Source organism: Vigna umbellata, chromosome 9, assembly GCF_029865625.1.
Source record: "Vigna umbellata cultivar VRB3 chromosome 9, Vumbellata_1.0, whole genome shotgun sequence".
Lineage (NCBI taxonomy): Eukaryota > Viridiplantae > Streptophyta > Magnoliopsida > Fabales > Fabaceae > Vigna > Vigna umbellata.
Window position 1 is genome coordinate 23,968,292 of NC_142173.1, and position 21,952 is coordinate 23,990,243.

The 21,952-nt window shown below is 36.6% G+C and overlaps 2 protein-coding genes across 5 annotated transcripts; both read left to right on the forward strand.

The window, feature by feature from the left end:
• Nucleotides 1–5: 5 nt before the first annotated feature.
• Nucleotides 6–2,636, forward strand: LOC148192985 (uncharacterized). Its single transcript, XM_088099328.1, has one exon. The coding sequence runs from the start codon at nt 6–8 to the stop codon at nt 2,634–2,636; it is 2,631 nt and encodes an 876-aa protein (XP_087955454.1).
• Nucleotides 2,637–12,391: 9,755 nt separating this feature from the next.
• On the forward strand, nt 12,392–20,021 carry LOC124829109 (uncharacterized). 4 transcript variants are annotated; one of them, XM_047302575.2, is made up of 4 exons: nt 12,392–14,620; nt 14,711–15,876; nt 16,027–16,096; nt 17,553–18,291. In XM_047302575.2, the coding sequence occupies exons 1-2, from the start codon at nt 12,877–12,879 to the stop codon at nt 15,502–15,504; spliced, it is 2,538 nt and encodes an 845-aa protein (XP_047158531.2). In that variant the 5' UTR covers nt 12,392–12,876; the 3' UTR covers nt 15,505–15,876; nt 16,027–16,096; nt 17,553–18,291. The 4 variants fall into 4 exon arrangements, with proteins under 4 accessions (XP_047158531.2, XP_047158532.2, XP_087954990.1 ...); XM_088098864.1 differs by adding an exon at nt 19,234–20,021 and having other exon boundaries at nt 12,393–15,876; nt 17,553–17,923; XM_047302576.2 differs by having other exon boundaries at nt 12,392–15,130.
• The last annotated feature ends 1,931 nt before the right edge of the window (nt 20,022–21,952 follow it).

A 21,952-nucleotide genomic window follows, 5' to 3' on the forward strand; every position in this document is an offset into this window, starting at 1 on the left:
AGTGAATGCAGACAAAAATTCGTACTAGAAGCACACCATCACTTGAACCTCTTCTATTGGATCCTGAAGTTGAAAAGACAGTAAGAAGAAACAATAGCAAAAGAAGAAGAGAAAACAGGACTTCAAGAGACATTTCTCCTACACCTGTAACCACTGAGCTACCAAACTCTCCTACAGCTGATCAGGAAATGGGGGATATGGGTGACAATATGAATGACAATGGTGATAGACAAGCAAGGCGCACCTTGGAAGATTACTCTACTTTCGCAGGACCGCTCCACTTTAATAGTATTGCTCGACCACGGGTAAATGCTGTGAACATGGAAATGAAGCCTGCTCTCATCCATCTGGTGCAGAGTAATCAGTTCAATGGCCTATCACACGAGAACCCTTATAATCATTTGGCAACTTTCTTGGAAATTTGCAACACTGTAAAGATTCATCAAGTGCCGGATGAAGCGATAAGGCTCAGCTTATTTCCATTCTCCTTGGGAGGTAATGCGAAGATGTGGCTGAATTCTTTCCCTGAAAATAGCTTTACTACTTGGGAAGATGTTGTGGCAAAATTCCTCAACAAATTCTTTCCACAGTCCAAGGTTAACAAAGGGAAACAGGAGATTTCATCTTTTCAGCAGGATGTCAATGAGACTCTGAGTCAAGCCTGGGACAGATTCAAAGGGCTACTGAGAAAGACACCCACTCATGGGTTTGATGAGCCTACCGTTCTCAACATGTTTTTGGGAGGATTGAGATCCCAAACCAAATTGATGTTGGATGCCTCAGCAGGAGGAAATATCCGCTGGAAGACTCCAGACGAAGCCCATGAGCTGATAGAGAATATGGCTTCTAATGACAATGAAGTGCAAAATGAAAGGGCTCAACTCCAACAAAAAGGTGTTTTTCAACTACAATCTCAGGACGCCTTGTTAGCTCAAAACAAGATAATGACTCAACAACTTGAAGCTCTCATGAACAAACTCTCTCAGTTGCCAAAAGAGCTCCAAAATGTTTCTCAAGCTCAACATCAAGGTTGTGAGTTATGTGGTGGAGATCATGTGAATGGTCAGTGTGCCATGCAAGCAAAGTCCCAAGAAGAGGTGAACTATATGGGTAATCAAGGTAGACAAGGTAACTACAACCAAGGGTGGAGACCTCACCCAAGCATGGGTCAAGAACAAGCTGGGCCATCAAATAGACCACCACAACAACAATATCAACAACATTCCTCTTTATTAGACAGGACCTCAAAGTTGGAGGATACTCTTCAGCAGTTTATGCAAGTGTCCATCTCCAACCATAAAAGCACGGAAGCTTCCATCAGGAATTTGGAGATACAAGTTGGTCAACTGGCCAAGAAGCTAGAGGAAAAGTCTAATAAGAGTTTTGGAGCCAATACTGAAACTAATCCGAAGGAAGAATGCAATGTAATCAGTACTAGAAGTGGAAAGGTATTAGCTCAGAGAGAGATGGAGGAAAAAGCAAAGAAAGATTATGAGATGGAACAAGTTAGTGGAGAGAATAATAAATTGAAAGAAGATGAGTCAGAAGAAAAGGAAAATGTTAGAGGAGAGAAAAAGAAAGAAGAGGGAGATGAGAGAAGAAAAGGAAAGGAAGTTGAGAAGCCTCTTCCCTATCCACAAATCTACTCAAGAAAGGAGAAAGAGAAGCAATTGGGGCGGTTTATGGATATCTTCAACCAGCTTGAGATCACCATACCCTTTACTGAAGCATTGCAACAAATTCCCGCCTATGCAAAGCACATGAAGCAATTCCTCAACAAGAAAAAGAGGTATTTAGATGAGGAAACAATTGAAGTGCAGGGAAATTGTACTGCCATCATGCAGAAGACTCTCCCTCCAAAATTTAAAGATCCGGGAAGTTTCACCATCTCGTGCACCATTGGAGACCATGATATAGGGAAGGCTCTCATTGACTTGGGGGCTAGTATCAATCTGATACCCCTATCTATGCTTCAGAAGATTGGTGGTCTTGAAGTCAAGCCTACAAAAATGATGCTGCAGCTGGCGGACAGATCCATCAAGTATCCGTATGGTGTCGTGGAAGATGTGGTGGTCAAAATAGATAAACTCCAATTCCCGGTGGATTTTGTAGTTATGGACATGGAAGAAGATGCAGAGATACCACTCATACTTGGAAGACCTTTCATGAAGACAGCAAAGGTTGTCATTCATGTGGAAGAAGGAACAGTGAAATTAAAGGACCAAGATGAGGAAGTAACTTTCAACGTCTTTGGGGTTGAGCAGCAAAATCATGAAAAAGAGACTAGTATTGAAGCCACTGATGAAATTTTATCAATCACTAGTCTAACAGAGCAAGCTGCCAAGTTGGTCAAGAGGAGCCTCAGCTGTTTATCCCCAAGAGTAAAGGGAGAGGAAGAAGAAAAGGAAGAAGAACTAGTTCACCAAAATTCTGTGAAAGCAAGCGATGAGCCCAAACATGGCAAACCAGTGAAATTCAAGAATAGGTTATGGGTCATCAAGAACATCAAGATAAATGGAGTACTTGAGATCGAGGCTCCATATTCTAGGAGAGTCAAGTTGGTGACTAGGAAATTACTGAGAGGATGTTGGTGTCATGACAAGAAGAGACACTGCAACATCAAGAATCAAACTTGAGCTTAATGATGTCAAGCTAATGACGTTAAACAAGCGCTTTTGGGAGGCAACCCAATTTTCTTACCCTTTTTACTTGTGGTTGTGTGATTTTTGTGTTTTGTGTATTAGTAGCTTATGTTTTGCATGTTTGTGTAGTTTTGAATTGTTGTGATTTTTGAGTTGTAATGTTGTTTTTGTGGTTTGTATAAGTTTTATGTTATTTGTAGCTTGGTTTGTGTGTAAGTGCATTGAATGAAGGTCTAGAACCAAAAATCACATGGTGAGTGGCCAATTTCGCAGAAATCTGCATTATGCAGAAAACTGATATGGCGCCCAAGCCCCCCCTGCTGAGGGGCGCCCGGGCGCGAGCTGCACCAGTGGCCTCTGCACCAGATTGACTGAGTGGCGCCCAAGCCCCCCTGCACCAGGGGCGCCCGGGCGTGAGCTGCACCAGTGGCCTCTGCACCAGATTGACTGAGTGGCGCCCAAGCCCCCCTGCACCAGGGGCGCCCGGGCGTGAGCTGCACCAGGGGCGCCCAGCACCAAAAATTCTGGTTCTGCACTTTTGTTTTCTTGATTTATGATGAGTTTCCCATTCTTTTGCACTCTTTCACACACTCCTTTTGATGTGTTGTTATTCCTTTTTGTGTTGTTGTACCTTTGGGAAGCTTAATTCTAAGATTTCCCTCTTTGTTCTTGTACTTTTGTCTTTGTTTGTTTTGGCTTTCATTGTTTTGTTTTTTTTTTGCTTTCTTTTGCATATTTCTTTTAGTTTGTTTTATGGATTCTTCTCTCCAGTTGTTGACTATGAGATACTAAGTTTGCTTTGAGCTTTGTTGTTACAGGATAAGATCTTCCTAAGGACTTAACAAGTTTGAAACCACCATTGGCCAACCTATGACTTGAAAATTTTGCTGCTCGTGTAGCATGGCCTGGGGGCCAGGCCCCTACTGATGGGGGAGGTGGAGCAGTTGCGGAGTATACTCTACTGTTGGAGGAAGATGTTTCAGATGAAAGTGAAGCTAGTGTCCTACACTGCTGGAGATGCAAAGAGCCAATTTTAATTCGGTTTTTCAGTTTTAATTTCCAGTTCTTATTTGCTTTCAGTATTTGTGTTTTTGATTTCTTTTTGACTTGCCTTGTGGATAGTTCTTGTGCAATTGGTCTGGTGATTTGAGTGAATCATATGTTAAGCTTGAAATGAATGCAAATCTCTTGTGCTTGCTCTTTATCTATGAGAATTGTTTTGAAAATCTGATTTAGATTATGTGGTTGAGCTTGTTGAACAGAGATTGTGGTTGCTTGTATCTGTTTAGATAGATGCTTGGTTTTAATTGTGATCAATATTCTTGGCATGATGTTTATCAAACTTTGGAACTTTGAGTAAACCTGTGAGATGTTGTGCCTCAGAGTTTATTGCTGAATGTTATTACTTTGGAATCACAGTTGATTTTGCCTAAGTTTCTCTATTTGAACTATTTGCTTGCTTGTTACAAATGATCAAGGCCATCTTGTTCTTCCACCTCTTCTACATTTTGAACCTAAAAGCCAATGTATAACCTTTGAACCTTAAAGAAAACTTTCTCATTCCCGAAACCTTAAGCTTATTGAAAAATCCTTAACCTCCTTACCTTGAGTTGAGATGATCATATATATTAGAGTGAGGAGAATGGTCTAAGTTTGGGGGAGTGTAAAAAGGGGAGCATTGAGAAAACAATAAGTTGAGTTAAAAAGAAAGAAAAGGAAGAAAGAGGAAGAAAAACAAAAACATGAATTCAATGACCAAGAGTTGGGAAATAGGTTGAGAGTGGTTTATTCAATTTTGGAGAAAAAGAGATACTATGTTGTATCATGAATTAAATTGTTTGGTCTCTTATCTCAAGGTACTTTGTTGTTGAGAAAAACCAATTTTTCTTCTTAGCCCAGCCACAATACAAGCTTCAAAAAGTCCTTGTGATGTAACTTGCTTGTAATGTGTTTGAAATTGTTGAAACGAAAGGCAAAGTTTATTTGTGTAACATTGTGATATTTGAGAGTTAGACACACATCCTTATACACCATTGTGCTTGAGTGAAACACTTTCCTTGGTGAGGATTGGTTCCATGCACTCATTGAAAACATCTTGCCATGTTTGTTGATCTATCATTTGCATCTATCTTGTGACTTTTAATTTGTGAGCACCATGATTGAAGTTTAGCTTGTTAAGACTATATTGTCTCTTGAATGTGATTTATAAGTTGAGCAAGCATGATTGATTTTGTTTATTTGATTGAAACTATGCTTGACCAGCTAGACCATTGTGATTGAATTGTTTGCTAGGAGAAGTACTTTTGCTTGAGGACAAGCAAAGTTGTAAGTTTGAGGGTATTTGATAATGCTAAATTTTACCATATTTTAAGCATCATTTTAGTAGCAAAATCAACTCCTTTCTAACTTATAACTTGCTTAGTCCTCTTGTTTTGTCTTGTTTTCTATATATTTGTGTTTTTGGCTACCTTGATGTACTTTCATCAATAATCCCTTATTTTGTAGCTAAAAATGAGCTTGGAAGACTCTCCAAACGATAGAACTGGACCAAGAAATTAGCACGAAGAAATGCCATCAGCAGTGCAAGAACGCTCGTCCCAGGAGAGCGGACGCTCGTCCAGAAGGCAGAAGAACGGACGCTCGTCCAGAGTGGAAGCACGAGCGAACGCTCGTCCCAGGACAGTGGACGTTCGTCTAGGAAGGATGACGCTCGTCCCAGGACAGTGGACGTTCGTCCAGGAAGGAGGACGCTCGTCCAGGAGGACGCTTGTCCGAGGGCGCTCGTCCCAGAAGCGGGCGCTCGTCCAAGAAGCAGACGCTCGTCCAGCCAGGCAGAAGTGGACGCTCGTCCAGCCAGGCAGAGGACGTTCGTCCAGAAAGCTCGTCCAGAGGAGAGGACGTTCGTCCATGATAGGACGCTCGTCCCAGGCAGAGGACGCTCGTCCAAGCCAGAATAGGGCGCTCGTCCAGATGCGAGAGGCTCGCGCCCGGGCGCGAAACAGAGAGGGCGCCCGGGCGCGACTTTTCGCCAGTTTTGAATTTTTACGAGAGCTTCGCGCTCGGGCGCAACTGACAGAGGGCGCCCGGGCGCGATTTTTACTGATGTGGCAGACAGCTTATTTAACCCTAAAACGCGAAGGGGAAGGGATCTTTTGCTGCCCAGACACGATTTCTCTCAATTGGAGCTCTTGGAGGCGAGCTAGGAGCTGTGGAAACAGTCCTTCTTCATCCTTGGGTCTTCTTCCTTCTCCCATTTCCACCATTGTTGTAAGCTTGAGCTCTCCATTCATGGAGAGCTAGTTTCATTATTGTTGGGGGATTGATGTAGCCACTGAAATCTTATGTAAAATACTATGTTTTGAATGAATTTATGCCTCTTTCATTGATTGTTAGTGTTTAATTCCTTTTCTTAATGCTTGTTGTGAAATTGCTACCCATTACATGATTTTAGGGTTTGCTTGATATTGGAAAATGTTGGGTAAATCTGGACTTGGATTAAACACCTAAAGGAAATAGTATCTAGGGATAGAGCTAGGACTTTTGGTTGTCTTAAGATCTCAATTCTTAATGCAGAAATAATTGTTAGGTTTTCCAAGGAATTGGAGTCTAATAAGGAAGTCTAGGCTCTCTCTACCAAGGAATTGGGTTTGAGTAATTTAGTAGATTGACATTGGCTTTTGAATGAAGAGGAAGTGATTTTCTTTACATAAGAGTGAAGTAGGTGAAATCATACCCCCAACAATACCATTCCATAGCATTTCTAATCTTTCCATTTCCAAGTGTTTGAGTATCTAAGATCACTTTTATTAATTATGTTTCATGTTTACTTTATTTGCATAAAAACACAAATTATGAAGCATTCTTTAGTCTAAGTTAGTTGGAAATTATACGATTGTTTGGTGACACGAGTCTCTTGGGAAACGATATCCGGTCTTACCGGTTTTATTACTTTGAACGATTTGGTACACTTGCCAAAGAGTTAACAGTGACGCCTCGACCACGTCTGGTTTGTCCCGATCTTGAGTCTAAGGCCGACATACCTGAAAAATTATACAAGGTTAGTAATAATTCAATTATGATGAACATAAATATAAAGTCAATACAAAAACTATCACAACCTATTAAGATATTATTTTCTCCCAAATCCCTTCATTGTGATCACTACGAATTGCCTAGATGACATCGGCAACGTCATCAATTGGGTCTTCAATGGGTCTAGATGCAACAGATGTTGTCTCAAGTATATCAAGAGAATCGTCATCATCATGTCCATGCATGTTTTTTGCTTTAAATGATCACTCATCCATTCTTCCACATAATTTGTTCCTCGTGACGTGGTAGGCTGGTCCAATACTTCTCCATGCAAAGTCCAAAAGGTATAAGTCCTCATGATGCCGAACATGAATAGATGGTCACGCACATTGCCTAAGTCTTGCCGTATTTGATTAAGACAATGCACACAAGGACAAAAATATGTCTCGTTCACAGACTTAGCATTTTGTTCAATTTGCAAGAACTCCAAAACATCCTTATCATATTCTTCACTGATGCGACGTTCATTCATCCAGCTTCGATCCATTCTATGTTCGTAAAATCATCAGTTTAAGTTTTTAACTCTCACAAGGTTAGGCCCTACCAATTCAAAAAAATTATTTTTCATAATTTGCTAAGACACGTGAAAAGAAGTCTACATCATAAATTTGATAAGATTTCGGCAGCATTTCGCATTGGTCTCCGAAATACACGAAATGCGAGTAGTCAACGATGACCACAATCAAATATGCATCCGGAGAACAACACAAATACTGAACTGAAATTTTATCAATCTTATCCATAAACTCCAACTTACATGTTATTGCAAATTATGAAAATTAATTTTCTCAAACTGTCCAATCGAACAATTCAAAATTTAACACAAACGATTAAAAGATTAATCGTTTGTGTTAAATTTCAAACGGGAGCTAAGTGTCACTCAATGATTTGATACTTATAATCTAACATGACAATTATAATAACACAACTAATACATGCATATTCAAAAGCCAATAACACATGCAGACCTTAAAGTCAAAAACATGCATACACAAAACCCAATAACATGCATACAAAAAAATTATCAACGAAGAAGCTAACCTGAAAAGCAGATTCCAAAAGAAATGGAGGGAAATCGAGGAGTGCATGACCTAAAACGTAGGCCAAAAACATTCAAAAACGCCGCCCAATAACACGCAAGAAACTGCACAAAAACACACCGAAAACGATTTTTAATCGGTTCAAATCAAAGATATTTCATCACAGAACAATTTAATCGGATTAAAAGTAAATTTAAACGGTCCAAAAGAGAGAAAACGCACTTGGAAATGCAATGACGCAGAGTGAAATCGCGGGGAAGACGATGAACAGTTAGCGTAAATCCTCGCGGGTTTGCCATTTTAGTATAAATGGAACTAGACGTCCGGTACTGGAGGGCCCCGACGTTTATAATATTATAGACGTCGGGGACATAACTAATATGACGTGTTTTGGATTTAAATATTGATATTCGCGGGGGCTTTTAGACGTCCGTTGGAGGGGCCCCGACGTGTATAATATTATAGACGTCGGGGCCCGCCACAACGGACGTTTAAGAGGCTGAAACAATTAACTCTTCAACTACCCTGTGAGCCGCTTAAACGTCCGTTGTGGAGGAGCCCCGATGTCTATAATATTATACACGTCGGGGCCCGTCCAACGGATGTTTAAGTGGTTGAAACAATTAACTCTTCAACGACCCTGTCAGCCGCTTAAACGTCCGTTGTGGAGGGGCCTCGACGTGTATAATTTTATACACGTCGGGGCCCTCCAATAGACGTTTAAGTGGCTGAAAAAGTTAACTCTTCAACCATCCTGTTAGCCGCTTACATGTCCGTTGTGGAGGGGCCCCGACGTCTATAATATTATACACGTCGGGGCCCCTCCAACGGACGTTTAAGTGGCTGAAAAAGTTAACTCTTCAACTACCCTGTCAGCCGCTTAAACGTCCGTTGTGGAGGGGTCCGACGTCTATAATATTATACACGTCGGGGCCCCTCCAACGGACGTTTACGTGGCTGAAACAATTAACTCTTCAACTACCCTGTCAGCCGCTTAAACGTCCGTTGTGGAGGGGCCCCGACGTGTATAATATTATAGACATCGGGCCCCCTCCAACGGACGTTTAAGTGGCTGAAAAAGTTAACTCTTCAACTACCCTGTCAGCCGATTAAACATCTGTTGTGGAGGGGCCCCGACGTCTATAATATTATACACGTCGGGGGCCCTCCACAACGGACGTCTAAAATCAAACTTATTTATGAAAATGTCACTGGTCAATTATTTACGTTGGTATTTTCGTGGACGGACGTCTATTAGGTGACGTGAAAGACAAATTTTGCACTAGTGAGAATTTATGTAAACATGGAATAAAACAAAATTAATGAGTTGAAATAAATGTACCTCAATAGATTAATCCATAAAGACCAAGAACAAGTGATTTAGGTGATTAAAGTTGCTTGAATGTCTATGGATGACTTTGTATCGATCTCGACCTAATAGTAGGAGTTTAAAAACTCTAAACAAATCAGCACTGATGGAAAGAAAGAAGAACATTCTTAACAATTCAATATAGAATTTAGACCTAAAACTAAACACATACAAAATCCTTGAATCTTGTCATTGGACACCAATTTCACGAATTGATTATATAAGTTTGAATGTTTGATTATTTAGAACAAGAAAAAATAAATCACAAAAATGAAAGGAAAGAGATATAAAGAACATTTTCTCTATAAGAAAGACAAGTGCAAATCATAATTTTGAATTTTGAAAACTCAAGATAAGATTTTAAGGCTGAGTACTTACCTAAAAAAAGGAGAGAATATTCAATTAATCTTTTTAAGTTATCTTACAAAGGAGATCTATCTTGCTTATATAAACATGACTCAAAAATAAAATGATAATGGTGTGCTTAATGATTGATACATTCCTCCTAAATAACATAACTTTAGTGTTTTATTATCTTTGAATGTTATTTATGATTATTTCAAAATTTAAATTATATTTGAGACCACAAATTTTCACTTTAGAGGTTAAACATTAAAGAAAATTATTTTATGCATTGGTATGATTAACTAGAATGTATAATTTTTATATTAGTTATAATTATAATTAATGTAGAATGTAGTTTATATTTAATATTTTTATAGATAATTCAACTTAATCAATATAATATATATGTAAAATATATATGTATTTTAAATCCAATGAAAAAATAACTTACATAAAAAAATATAGATTCTACTTATAATTAATCTTTTTCCGTTATAGTTTTGTAATTTTTATAGAATCTCTATTTGGAACTAATGTAGAATAATGCTACTGTAATAATTTAAGAAATTTATGTTCAATGTAGAATCATGTAAAAATTAACAATCAATTACATTACAAATTCATAACTTTTACATGGATAAAACAATTTAAGAGAAGACTGATAAATAATTATACTTTAATTCACATCCACAAACATAAAAGAGAAAGGTTTGAATGTGATAAGTAATACGGTCTAATTGAAATAAAGTAGTTAGAATAATAAAGTGTTTATATATCATTAATTAAAATTTCATGATGAATTTTACCACTAAATTATTTTTGCAATAACATACTCTTAATTAAATATAATCATTTTGTCACTTTAAAATTAATTCTATTCATAACCAATTTCATTCAAAACGAATTCTGAAAACATTGATTCCAACATTTCCTAATGACAAGCGTTCATTTTCTTTACCATTTAAAGTTTTTCTTTGTATTTCATCTTACTTTTACGTTTTTTTCCCACGTATTCCCTTATTTGTTTTTCATTCATGAATATTACAATCATAACAAGAGTTACTTCTAATAAGGAGTAACAAAACAATTCTCTATTATCGCTCACAATAATTCATCCATTATTTCTCAAAATTCAATGAATCCTCTGTGAATATGAAACGAATTGAAATTAATTTAATCAATTTTTTTCAGAATAAATCTTTCTTAAATAGACTTTTCTTTTTTAAATTAAAAAATATTTTAAATTTGTTCTACAAAATTTATTTTTGAATTTTTTTAAAAAATATAATTTTAATTTTTTAATTTAATTATAAAATTGAATCTGTGTTGTTTGTTTAAATATAATATTATACTTTCTTGTAGTTGGTTCATCACCTATTTTAAAAATTTCTCTGTGTTTCTTTTCTCGAACTTCTCAGCCATGAGTTTTTATGGAAGCTCGTAAACTAGCATGAAAATTGTTGATTGCATTAGTACATTATAATTAACCTCTCACAGAACCAGTTCATCTATTCTATTAACAAATACTTGAAATAAGCATTTCTCCCAGTACATATGCATATTTACTATTAACATTTTTGCTAGATTCTTCACTCACTCACTTTGGTATCAGCACTGTGTTGGCAAACACTTCTCAGTGGTGACCAACTACTAAGAGAAACAAAATCAAATAACTTTTAAAATTAAGGTTTAGTCTGCTATGTATACAAATCTTTCTTCTTTATCATTATTATCTGTGAATACATTATTAAATAGTTATATAAAATACGAATACTGAAAGAACGTATAATATTGGGCTCAGAGATGTGACATCTTACGTAAAATGTGCAACACATTCCTGCTATAATTCGGGAAGAATTATATTAACCATTAGGCTTATTATTAGATGGTGTGCGTCCTTTTGTTAAGACATGTACTCTCTCCTTATACGATGGAATAATATATACAATTTTTTTCATAATATGGTATTTATGCATCTAGAATAAGTTACAACCATCACCTAAAGAGCCATGTGTTATTCAAATATGAGCCCAACCATATAAGGGATTAATATCACTCTCTACCCAAAATCTTAAGACAATGGATTAATGAGTCTTTCACCTCTATATAGTACTCTATTTTCTCATTTTTATCCAATGTGAGACTTGGATTCACGCTTGCTAATAACATAAATAACTCGCTAGCTAAAGACAATTGCAGAGAGCCAAATCCATAAAACTCAAACAAGAAATATTGCACATGTCCAAGAATGCATATCACAAAAATAAAATGCCAAAGCAAAACAATCACACAAAACAAAGAATACATGTCACAAAACTAAAACCACAAATAAAAATAGAAACTTGACGAAGATTGGAGTACCTTGTTTGTTGTGAGTAGTGAAGATGATAGTGTTGGTGTTGACACGAGGCAACACTTGCATGATAGTGAACACCCTGATGTAGGTCATTTTTAGACTAGAATGAGACAAGAGAAGTAACACGAACAAGTTACTTTGGACTAGATTGAGAGAAGAGAAGAAACACAAAATAATGAGTTGTTATTGGTGTTGTTGGATTTTAAGGATTCAATTGAAAGAGTGAATACGGACAACGTGGGTTAATCCACCTTTTCTCATTGTTGCCTCTTGTGTGTTTGGGGTTACGTGGGACGAGCCTAAGTGGACTGAATTTTAGCCCACCCCCACAATTTTTTCTAACAAGCTAACAGACGGGCTCGTCCCGTATTGCCATCCCTATTCCTCTTTATTGAGAGCTCAATTAATTGTTCTTAAAGGTCCAAAGATTTGGAGAAGATGTTGTTGGAAGAGTTCATGAGAATTTTGACTGTCCACGAACAAGTTCTGCAGAACAACGAGCAACGTAAAAAAAATCATTTCAGTGAGTGTTCAAAATACTTTTTAATTTTGCTTAAGTACTCTTTCATTTATTTTTTGTTGTCAACTAAATGATTTGATGTGACGTTACTTCTCTTCTCTTCTCCATTTCAACAATTAATCCACTCATTTCCTTTCTAGTCCAACTTAACACACTGAATCAACTAGTCATAAATTTGAAATAATTGAAAAGAAAAAACTCTAGTTAGCCAATTAATTAAAGATAAAAAAAAATAAAAAAGCAACAAATTCAACTAACAAAATACTAAAAAAAATATATTTCAGATACCTAAATTGAAATTCAGTTAAAAATATTTCAAATTTATAAAGTTAATTAGAATTTTATTAAACCTAAATTTTACGGGCATTAGAGATAAAAAAAAAAGAAAAAAAAACGATGTTTTTTTACTTGGAAGGAGAGCATTGTTGAGCTGACCTGAGCTAAGCTCGGACGACCTGGCTGCCGTGTTATGTGGCGGCGCTCCCATCTTTATCTCCATCTGCGACTTCTCAATGTCGCCGAAGTTCCACATTTCTCGTCCCCTCCTCTCTCTCTCAAGCGAGCCCTCTCTCAATCCCCTCTCCCTAATCATCCTCTCCTTCTCTCATTCCCACTATTCCACTTCCAAATCACCCTCTCACACCTCTCACTATCTCTCTCAGTTTCTCCCTCTCGCCGACTCCACCTTCAAACCCCTCAACACAATCACCGCACATGAACGTCGCCTAGTCGTCCTGGGCCTATCCACCGCCATCAAAACCGACCAGGGTTTCGCCCTCAAGGCCTTCTCCCTCCGCTTCTGCCCCTTCCTTCTCGTCAAGATTATGACCTTCTTAGACACCCGCCAAGCCGCGTTTGCCTTCTTCAAGCTAGCCTTCGGGAACAATTCCGAGGAGACCGTTCGCTTGAGCTGCGTCGCGGCGCATGTTCTGGCGGCGAAGGGGCTTCACCTGCTCGCGCAGGACGTGGTCTCCTGGCTCATTGCCAGGGTTGGGGCTGGGAGAGCCAACGAAATATTTGAGTTTATGTGGAAGAATCATGCTATTTATGAGTCTGATTTTTCTGTCTTGAATACGCTTTTGCGGGGGTTTCTGAATTTGGGGATGAGTTTTGAGGCGTTGGAGGTTTTGCGTAAGATGAGGGATGTGGGAGTTAGGCCTGGTTTGTCTTCGCTGACTATTCTCATGAGGTTGTTGCTTAGGCTTGGTGATTATGGTAGTGTGTGGAAGGTGTTCAAGGATATGATCCACAGAGGGCCTCGCCCTTCGAATATCACGTTTAATGTGATGTTGTATGGGTTTTGTAGACAACAGAAGATTGCGATTGCGGAGAGTTTGTTACATTTGATGCCTAAGTTTATGTGTAGTCCTGATGTTTTTGCGTTTAACATTCTTATTAACGCGTGCTGTGTGAGGGGGAGGACTTCGGTTGCGTTTGATTGGCTAAATTTCATGGTTAGAAGTGGCCTTGAACCGAGTCTTGCTACGTTTAATACCATTATGCATGCACTTTGCCGGGAAGGGAATGTGAGGAGGGCGCAGAAGCTCTTTGATGAGATTCAGGATATGGGAATTGCGCCAAATGCAGCTATGTATAATACACTGATGGATGGGTATTTCAAGGCACGGGAAGTTAGTCAGGCTAGCTTGCTTTATGAGAAGATGAGGACTAAGGGTGTTTCTCCTGATTGTGTGACTTTTAATATTTTGGTTGGGGGATATTATAAGTATGGGAGAAAAGATGATTGGAACAGGTTGTTGAAAGATTTGATTGTATTGGGATTGTTTCCAGATTGTTCACTGTGTGATGTAACTGTGTCTGTGCTATGTTGGACTGGCAGAATTGATGAGGCCATGGCATTATTGCAAGAACTGCTTGAAAAGGGACTAACTCTTAGTGTTGTCGCCTTTAACTCAGTAATAGGTGCCTATAGCAGGGCAGGTTTAGAAGACAAAGCTTTTGAAACCTATCGTATTATGGTCTTGGGCGGTTTCACTCCTTCATCGTCCACTTGTAATTCTTTGCTTATGAGTTTGTGTAGGAAAGGATGCTTGCAAGAAGCCAGGATACTTTTGTATGGGATGCTAGAGAAGGGGTTTCCCATCAACAAAGTGGCTTACACGGTGCTTTTGGATGGATATTTCAAGATGAATGATTTGGATGGAGCTCAGTTTCTCTGGAAGGAAATGAAAGAAAGGGGTATGTATCCAGATGCTGTTGCCTTTACAGCCTTAATTGACGGGCTTTCAAAAGCAGGTAATGTCGAGGAGGCACATGAAGTGTTCTTAGAAATGTCCGCTATGGGTTTTGTTCCTAATAATTTTGCTTACAATTCTTTGATTAGAGGCCTCTGCAATTGTGGGAGGATGACTGAAGCATTGAAGTTGGAGAAAGAGATGAGGCAAAAAGGCATTCTTTCTGACACCTTCACCTTCAATATCATCATTGATGGTTATTGTAGACGGGGACAAATGAAGTTTGCAACTGATACATTTCTTGACATGCAACGGATTGGTTTGCCGCCTGATATTTTCACATTTAACATATTAATAGGAGGGTACTGCAAGGCATTTGACATGGTTGGCGCAGGTCAGATGGTTAATAAAATGTACTCATGTGGGCTTGACCCAGATATCACAACCTATAATACACAAATGCATGGCTACTGCAGAATGCGAAAAATGAATCAAGCTGTTATCATTTTGGATGAGCTCATCTCCGCTGGCATTGTTCCAGATACAGTGACATACAACACTATGATGAATGGTATTTGTAGTGATATATTAGATCGAGCTATGATTCTTACTGCCAAATTACTTAAGATCGGTTTTGTTCCAAATGTGATTACAACCAATATGTTGTTGTCACAATTTTGCAAGCAGGGGATGCCAGAGAAGGCATTACTATGGGGTCAAAAGTTGTCGGAGTTTTCCTTTGGTTTTGATGAAATCTCATATAGAATACTGGATCAAGCTTACCGTTTGAAACGAGATAACATTGAACTTGTGAGAGAAACATATGAGAAGGGCCTTTTTATGGATTTCCTCATGTACATCACATTTGACTATTTTTCAAGAAATAAACCTCAGAAGATTGAAAATAGAGTAGAGTTAATTGAAAATCAATTCATTGCTTTGTGAACTTATTATTTCATCTTTCTAGTAATCCTTGAAATCTGCCATGATTTTATGTAATCGTGAGAACAGTACATTGGACTCATTCATTGACTACTTGAGCATTACATGAAACAAATGATCAAAATACAGTGTCATATACTGTAAGAAACCATTGAGGGATTGATCACCCCTTTTGAAGATAAATGCATTGGTTATTACTACCCATTCTGGAGGGTTTTATGCGTGTTTCTCTATAATGGATAATAACAGCCAATTTTTAGAGGGCTGCAAAGGAAGCATAATTTGATTCTATGATCGAGGCCTTGAGAACATTGTCAGTCTAAAATATGATTGAATCTACTGAACTGCCGGTGATGGAGATTGGAGAGTTTTTTTGTAAGTGTAGTAAATCTATTTTTCTTCTAGAGAGTTGTGATATCAAATCTTCCTTGTGTATGTTTGTGTCTTGTTTGTAGTATGTGGTGCTGAGTTTGTATTGCACGCTGTCCGGATTTAAGATTTGATTGGTTTCATTTTTATTTTCAGGCTTGTGTTGATCTGGGAATTAAAACTGAACATTGTTAAGAAGCACATCTCTCAAAAGCTTAATCATAAGGTGAAAGCCCAGCTATGATTTTATATTTCTCTTGAATGTCTTGGTGAAGCTCATGTGCCTGCTCTGTTTATTACTTGTCTTGTTACTAAATTATTGCATGTAAATATAAAAAAAAGATATTGATTTTTCTTATTATTAGTGTTTGATAGGAAAAAAAATACTAAAATGATCTGACACTGTTAAAAAATTTCTGATCGAATGAGATACTGAAAAAATGGGCTTCTTTGGTTTCCTTGGTGAGGAAAGAGTTTATCTGGTAATCAATGAACAACAAATTTTTGCATCTTAATTGTCACATTGGTTCGTTACAGAGCCAGGGAAAGGCAAACGAAAGATTAGGTGGGAGTTAACACGATAAAAATGAGAGTTTCTTATAATTGTATTTTTTTCACCATAAATATATCAAAATATGCACATTATGATGCTGTAGAGAAATCTCGCCAATGTAAATTAAGAAAAGACCTTCCTGGAAGAGTGTGTGCATGTGTGTGAAAAAGAGAGAGAGAGAACAAAAAGGATTTATTGTTGATATGCTTTTTGTTTTTAGCATGAGGATTTTCCATTTTCTCATGCTTTGTTTGGGTTCTTGCCTCTATTGATGTTTTGACCTATTTGGATTTGACTTTTATAGATGCTTTTGACCTAATTTGCTAGCTATGCTTCTAATCTTGATGTGAGATAGTTTATGTTAAGTAACCTTTTAAGAGAAAGGGTAGCCTTGGTGCAACAGTTAGAGTTGTTGAAGTGTGACTAGGGGGTCATAGGTTCAATTCATGGAATTAGTCTGCTGCAAATGCTAGGTAAGGCTGCCTTCAATCCATGATGTGTCTGGCCATTCCTTCCCTTCACGAGCTTTATAGCTTAGAGTACCAGGTTGTCCTTTTCTTTTTAAAAATTGTTTTTTAAGCTCTAAATAATTGTCTCTGCTATATGTGGCTCACATGCTCCCTCTACACAAAGCCATATTCACTGAAATCTGTCTAAACAGGATTTTTACTTTGAACTTTGCAGTGAGCTGCACATATTAGGCACTAACCATTGTCCTCAGTTCACAATGCATTGAAAATATTATCTTCTTCACAGTTGTCTGTCTCCCTTAAAATCTATATTGTCTCTTTCTTTAGAATTGATAACATGTTAAGGATTACCAATGGGTCAGAATAATACGTCCTCAACATTTTTCTGTTGTCTAAAATTAGTACTCCCTTTTACATTAATCTGTTCTTAATTGAGTTCAAGTCTATATCTTATCACTGAGGCTATATTAAATTTCTGGATTAGCAAATGATGAAAGATCTTGTGGTTAATTTGTAACTTATCCAGTATAGTAAAAGTTTTGAGATCAACTTGAATACTTCCTGTCTAAAAGTAAAATTCGCAACAGATTTGCAATATCTAATAGAAGTCCAAGGCATATATCAGAACTAAGTTTCACTTTGGCCTTTCTGCATTACAGATAAATGAAGACAAGGAAACTGAGAAAAATGAGGCCAAAGCCATGGAGATAATCTTGATGCTCATTTGCTCATCGGAGGAGAGTGCATTAAATGAATGATTATCATGAAAGGAAAAAGTTTAGAATCAAACGAGAATACTTGGAATTATGGGGTACTGCTTAGAGGTTTGGAATTGAGCTAGAGGCTACAGTCCCTCCTAATATTGCAAGGTCAAAGAGGTGAAACTTGGTGTGGGCTTCAAGTGATATGTTTGAGAAACTTAAATTCAAAAGAAAAAAAGAGAAGAGGAAGAAGCTTCCAAGATAAAATAGCTGGAATCTGGAGTGACCATGATGCAACAAAGTAACTGTCATGAAATGGTAAAGAAAAGGTAAGAAAGAAAGGGAATGTCCAGAAAAAGCCTTATGGGATGGTGGAGTCAAATATTATTGAGCTTCTTTCTGACTTCTTTTGGAACAATTCAATTATGGTCTTAATATTTTTGGCTCTATCATTTGTCTTGATTTTGGTTTTGGTCCCTATACTTAATAAGTTTGATTTGTGGTCCTTATAGTTTTACAAGTTTAGGTTTGCATCTAGTTTGGATAAACTTCTCAATTAAAATTTATTGGTGAAGAAAAATGGGATTAAACTTCTTCCATATTCCATAAGAAAAATAAACTTGTGCGCCACAATTTGTATAGAAGCTCTCGCATCCAACTTTTCCAAAAACTGGGTTCATTATTTTATTTTAACTTGTAGAAATTCAGTTCGCTTACCTTTATTTTCTTCACTCATAACTGCTTATTAGAAGTTCACCCAACAAGACCTTGGTGCCTAGTTTTATTCTGTTTTGTTTTCTATTCTTATAGTTTTTTCTACTTAGGTTTAATTCTCTCGAGTAAACCAGACATTGGTCCAAAATGGTTGTACCATACAAGACTGTTTTGGCATACCATTTGTAGTAGGGACCAAAACGAAATTTTTGAAACTATAAGTACCAACAACTTAATTTTTAAAGTATACGGATCAAAACCAAAATTAAAGTGATTCATACCAAAAATATATTTAAACCTTCAATTATATTTGAAGATGTTCACCATGTTTGTTAGTGAAAGAGCATGCTACTAAGAGCATTACACAGAAATGTGCTTGTGTTGAAGCCTTTCTTGTGTTGAACCTGGAATGTAGTTCGATATTTAGCAGGAGGAAAAGGAAACTTCTGTCATTGGCATGCTGAATTGGCAATACTTGCTAGAATACTAAAGGAATAAGTTATAAAAGAAATGTTGTCTTTAGGTTCGCCCAGCTTCTTCATTTTGGGAGATTTTGTAGAAAAATAATTGAATTATTTGTTTACCCTCAACCCCTTTCTTAATCACACGTCTCAATTTATTTCGCACTCTTTCATAGTGAGGCATTTGTGCTATCTGTGCTCAGCCATCATACTGTGGTTGGGATTTGTTGGATATGGGGCCAAGATTAGAAGACTCTAATATGTGGTTGTTTCCTAAATTAGCTGGGCAACTATTCTGATTAATTGTACAACTGTAATTAAGGGAGTTGTATCCGCAGTTGTATAGGGTAGTTTTTTCTTGATTTATTGGTTGATTGAAAATGACAACTAATCATTAGTTACTCTACTAAATACTTCAGTAGAAGGTTAACTAATATACCTAGTGTTGACATTATGATGCCTAGGTGAAAGCAGCACCAGTTGTTGTCAAAACATTGATTGCCTGCACAGGATTGTTCTCCGAATAGATTCTGCAACGTTAGAACCAAACAAATTATGACCATTTCTGTGACTTCTCTCGCATACTCAATAGTCTAGGACATGCTGGACTGATCATCTCATTTTTTCTGCTTTCATAAGTTCGGCCTATGCCCTCGTGGAGATTGTTCGAGTGAACTTGCAATATCAGCCTGCAGTTGGCGAACAACAAAACTTTATAATTATTTAGTGTCGTTTGGGTTCATTTTTTTTTTCTTTCAACTATTTTTTGGTTCTCACTAATAGTTGAATAAGGTTATTTATGATTGGTCCTCAGCCTGCAAGACCATCTCTAAAATCTGAATCTTTTGAAATGTGATGTCCCGTTCGAAGGCCTTTACTGGCTACTGGTACAGCTATTGACTGAAACAATTGTGTTATTAATTTGGTTTAAGTATGACAATTATGTGCCAATATTGGTCAATGCTGGTGAATAGCAAGTAAATCCATTGTGGAAGATTAATCTAGGGATCGATGTTACAATGGATATGTGATATCTACTTGGTTTGGCTGCTAACTAAAGCTTACATATGATAGCAGAGGAGATGGCCATGGTTCTTGTTCGGAAGGCTTTGTTTAACATGTATGACACATATCTATTGGATTAATTATATTATGTTGTCTTGTGTTGAATATAACTATATAAATGTGATCTGCAATTCCATTTTCGATGTTCAAATTCTATGATTAATTTTTGTTTTACTTTCAATTGAAAGTGGTGAAAAGGGCCTTTTTCTGATACATGGAATAGCTTTGTAGTCTTGTAAATGGGCTTTTTTGAACTATAAAATGCTTGGTTAAGCTTTTTGGAGGGAGAGAATATGTATTTTAATTTGACCTCAATATCTATTTCAAATACAAGAATCATTCAATTATTATTATAACTCAATGTCTATTTTGAAGAATGTACAGTGAATGAGTTATTTGTATATCGGGTCAAGCTACATATTTTATCACTCAATTATTATTACTTTACAACTTAAGTTTGCTTTAATGCAGCAACGTCACAGTAGCATAATAGTACACAGGTCAAGTATATGGTAATGCAGCGGCGTCATAATAATCCAATAAGTAGGAAAAGAATACCAAACATCTCATGAAGGTGATTAAACTAAGAACACGACAATTCTAGTGGCACACTGTAAATCATGTATGCAAGACAATCATGTTCATACACACAATAATAAACGCACTATTACAAAAAAAGTGCAAAGATAACATTTTTCTTTTCATAGAAAACAATTTTTAGACGATATTAAGTACTGCCTGTTAATATATAGTACTTTTAAAAAAATTGTTATCTATAAGCATCAATAGAGAACGTTTATTTGGAAAAACATTATTTATTGGTGTCTGTCAATAGACGACGCTTATTTGAATATTTGAAACAACATTGTCTATTGGTTGGTGTCTGTCAATAGATAGCGCTTATTTTACAAAGCGTTGTCTATTGATAACACTAATATAGTGTTTTTCCAAATAAACACGGTTTATGATCCAATTTATTTTTTTAATTTTTCAATAGACAACAATTTTCCAAATAAGTGCGATTTATTATTCAAATTTCTTTTAATTTATTTTTATTTCTTTATAGAGAGCGCTTTTCTAAATAAGCATTGTCTATTGTTCATTTTTTTAAATAATTTATTTAATTTTTTAATAAACCCAATTTTATCAAACTTGCATATATATTGGTTTAATAAACACAGTTTTCTCAAAAATGAATTCTCAATACTTTAGTGTATGAATACCTAATTGTTCATAGTAATATTGCCTATAAGCATATATATGTACAATCTCATTACTATGGTTCAATACACACAGTTTTTTAAAAAACGAATTCTCATTACTTTAGTGTATGAATACATAATCACGCAGAGTACTAACTTATAAGCATATATATAACTATGACATGGTTATCTAAACATATATACAATCATAACATACTACCCTATAAGCAGTTACTAATGACACAAAAACACTAATCTTCTCTAACTTCAATGATTTGATTTTCAAAATATTCTTGACATCTACAACTAGGAAAATACTACAACAAAGGAAAACAACATAAATTTAGTCAATTAACATTCTACTACAATTAATTATGTATATAATCAAGATAACTTATATTTGTTGTGATTGTCCCTCCTTCACAGTATGTCATAATTTTCTTGATATAACGACAAATGTAATACCCACGCAACCATTGTCGTTGGGTTGTTTTGCACACTCAAAAACCAAAAATAGAAAACATTAATATAATTGGTATGAATATATGTATATTCATGAATGGGAGGCATAGATTGGACCAAAAAATACAAATTCAAAAACACACATTACAACAAGAAGAAATGTAATTATCCTTTTATTTATTTGCATAACACCAATTAAGCAAAGAACCATGCCTCAAAGACCCCACTAGCACAAGCCTTAATTCACTTTAAAGTCTATATAAAAGGAAGCCTTAATACACATAACCATGTTGCTAAAACAACCTTTAGATACCAAAAAAATTCAACACCTATGACACTAGTTAATTATATCCTTCACAACTCTACACTGCCACACAACTCACGTAAGGAAAATAGACCCTTGATAACGGTTGAAAATCCGTTATTTTTATACTTAATTTTGACATTAAAAACA

Excerpts from the sequence above, each read along its gene's own strand:
- LOC148192985 (XM_088099328.1), top strand. The coding sequence starts at position 6 with ATGCAGACAAAAATTCGTACTAGAAGCACACCATCACTTGAACCTCTT.
- LOC124829109 (XM_088098864.1), top strand. The coding sequence starts at position 12,877 with ATGTCGCCGAAGTTCCACATTTCTCGTCCCCTCCTCTCTCTCTCAAGC.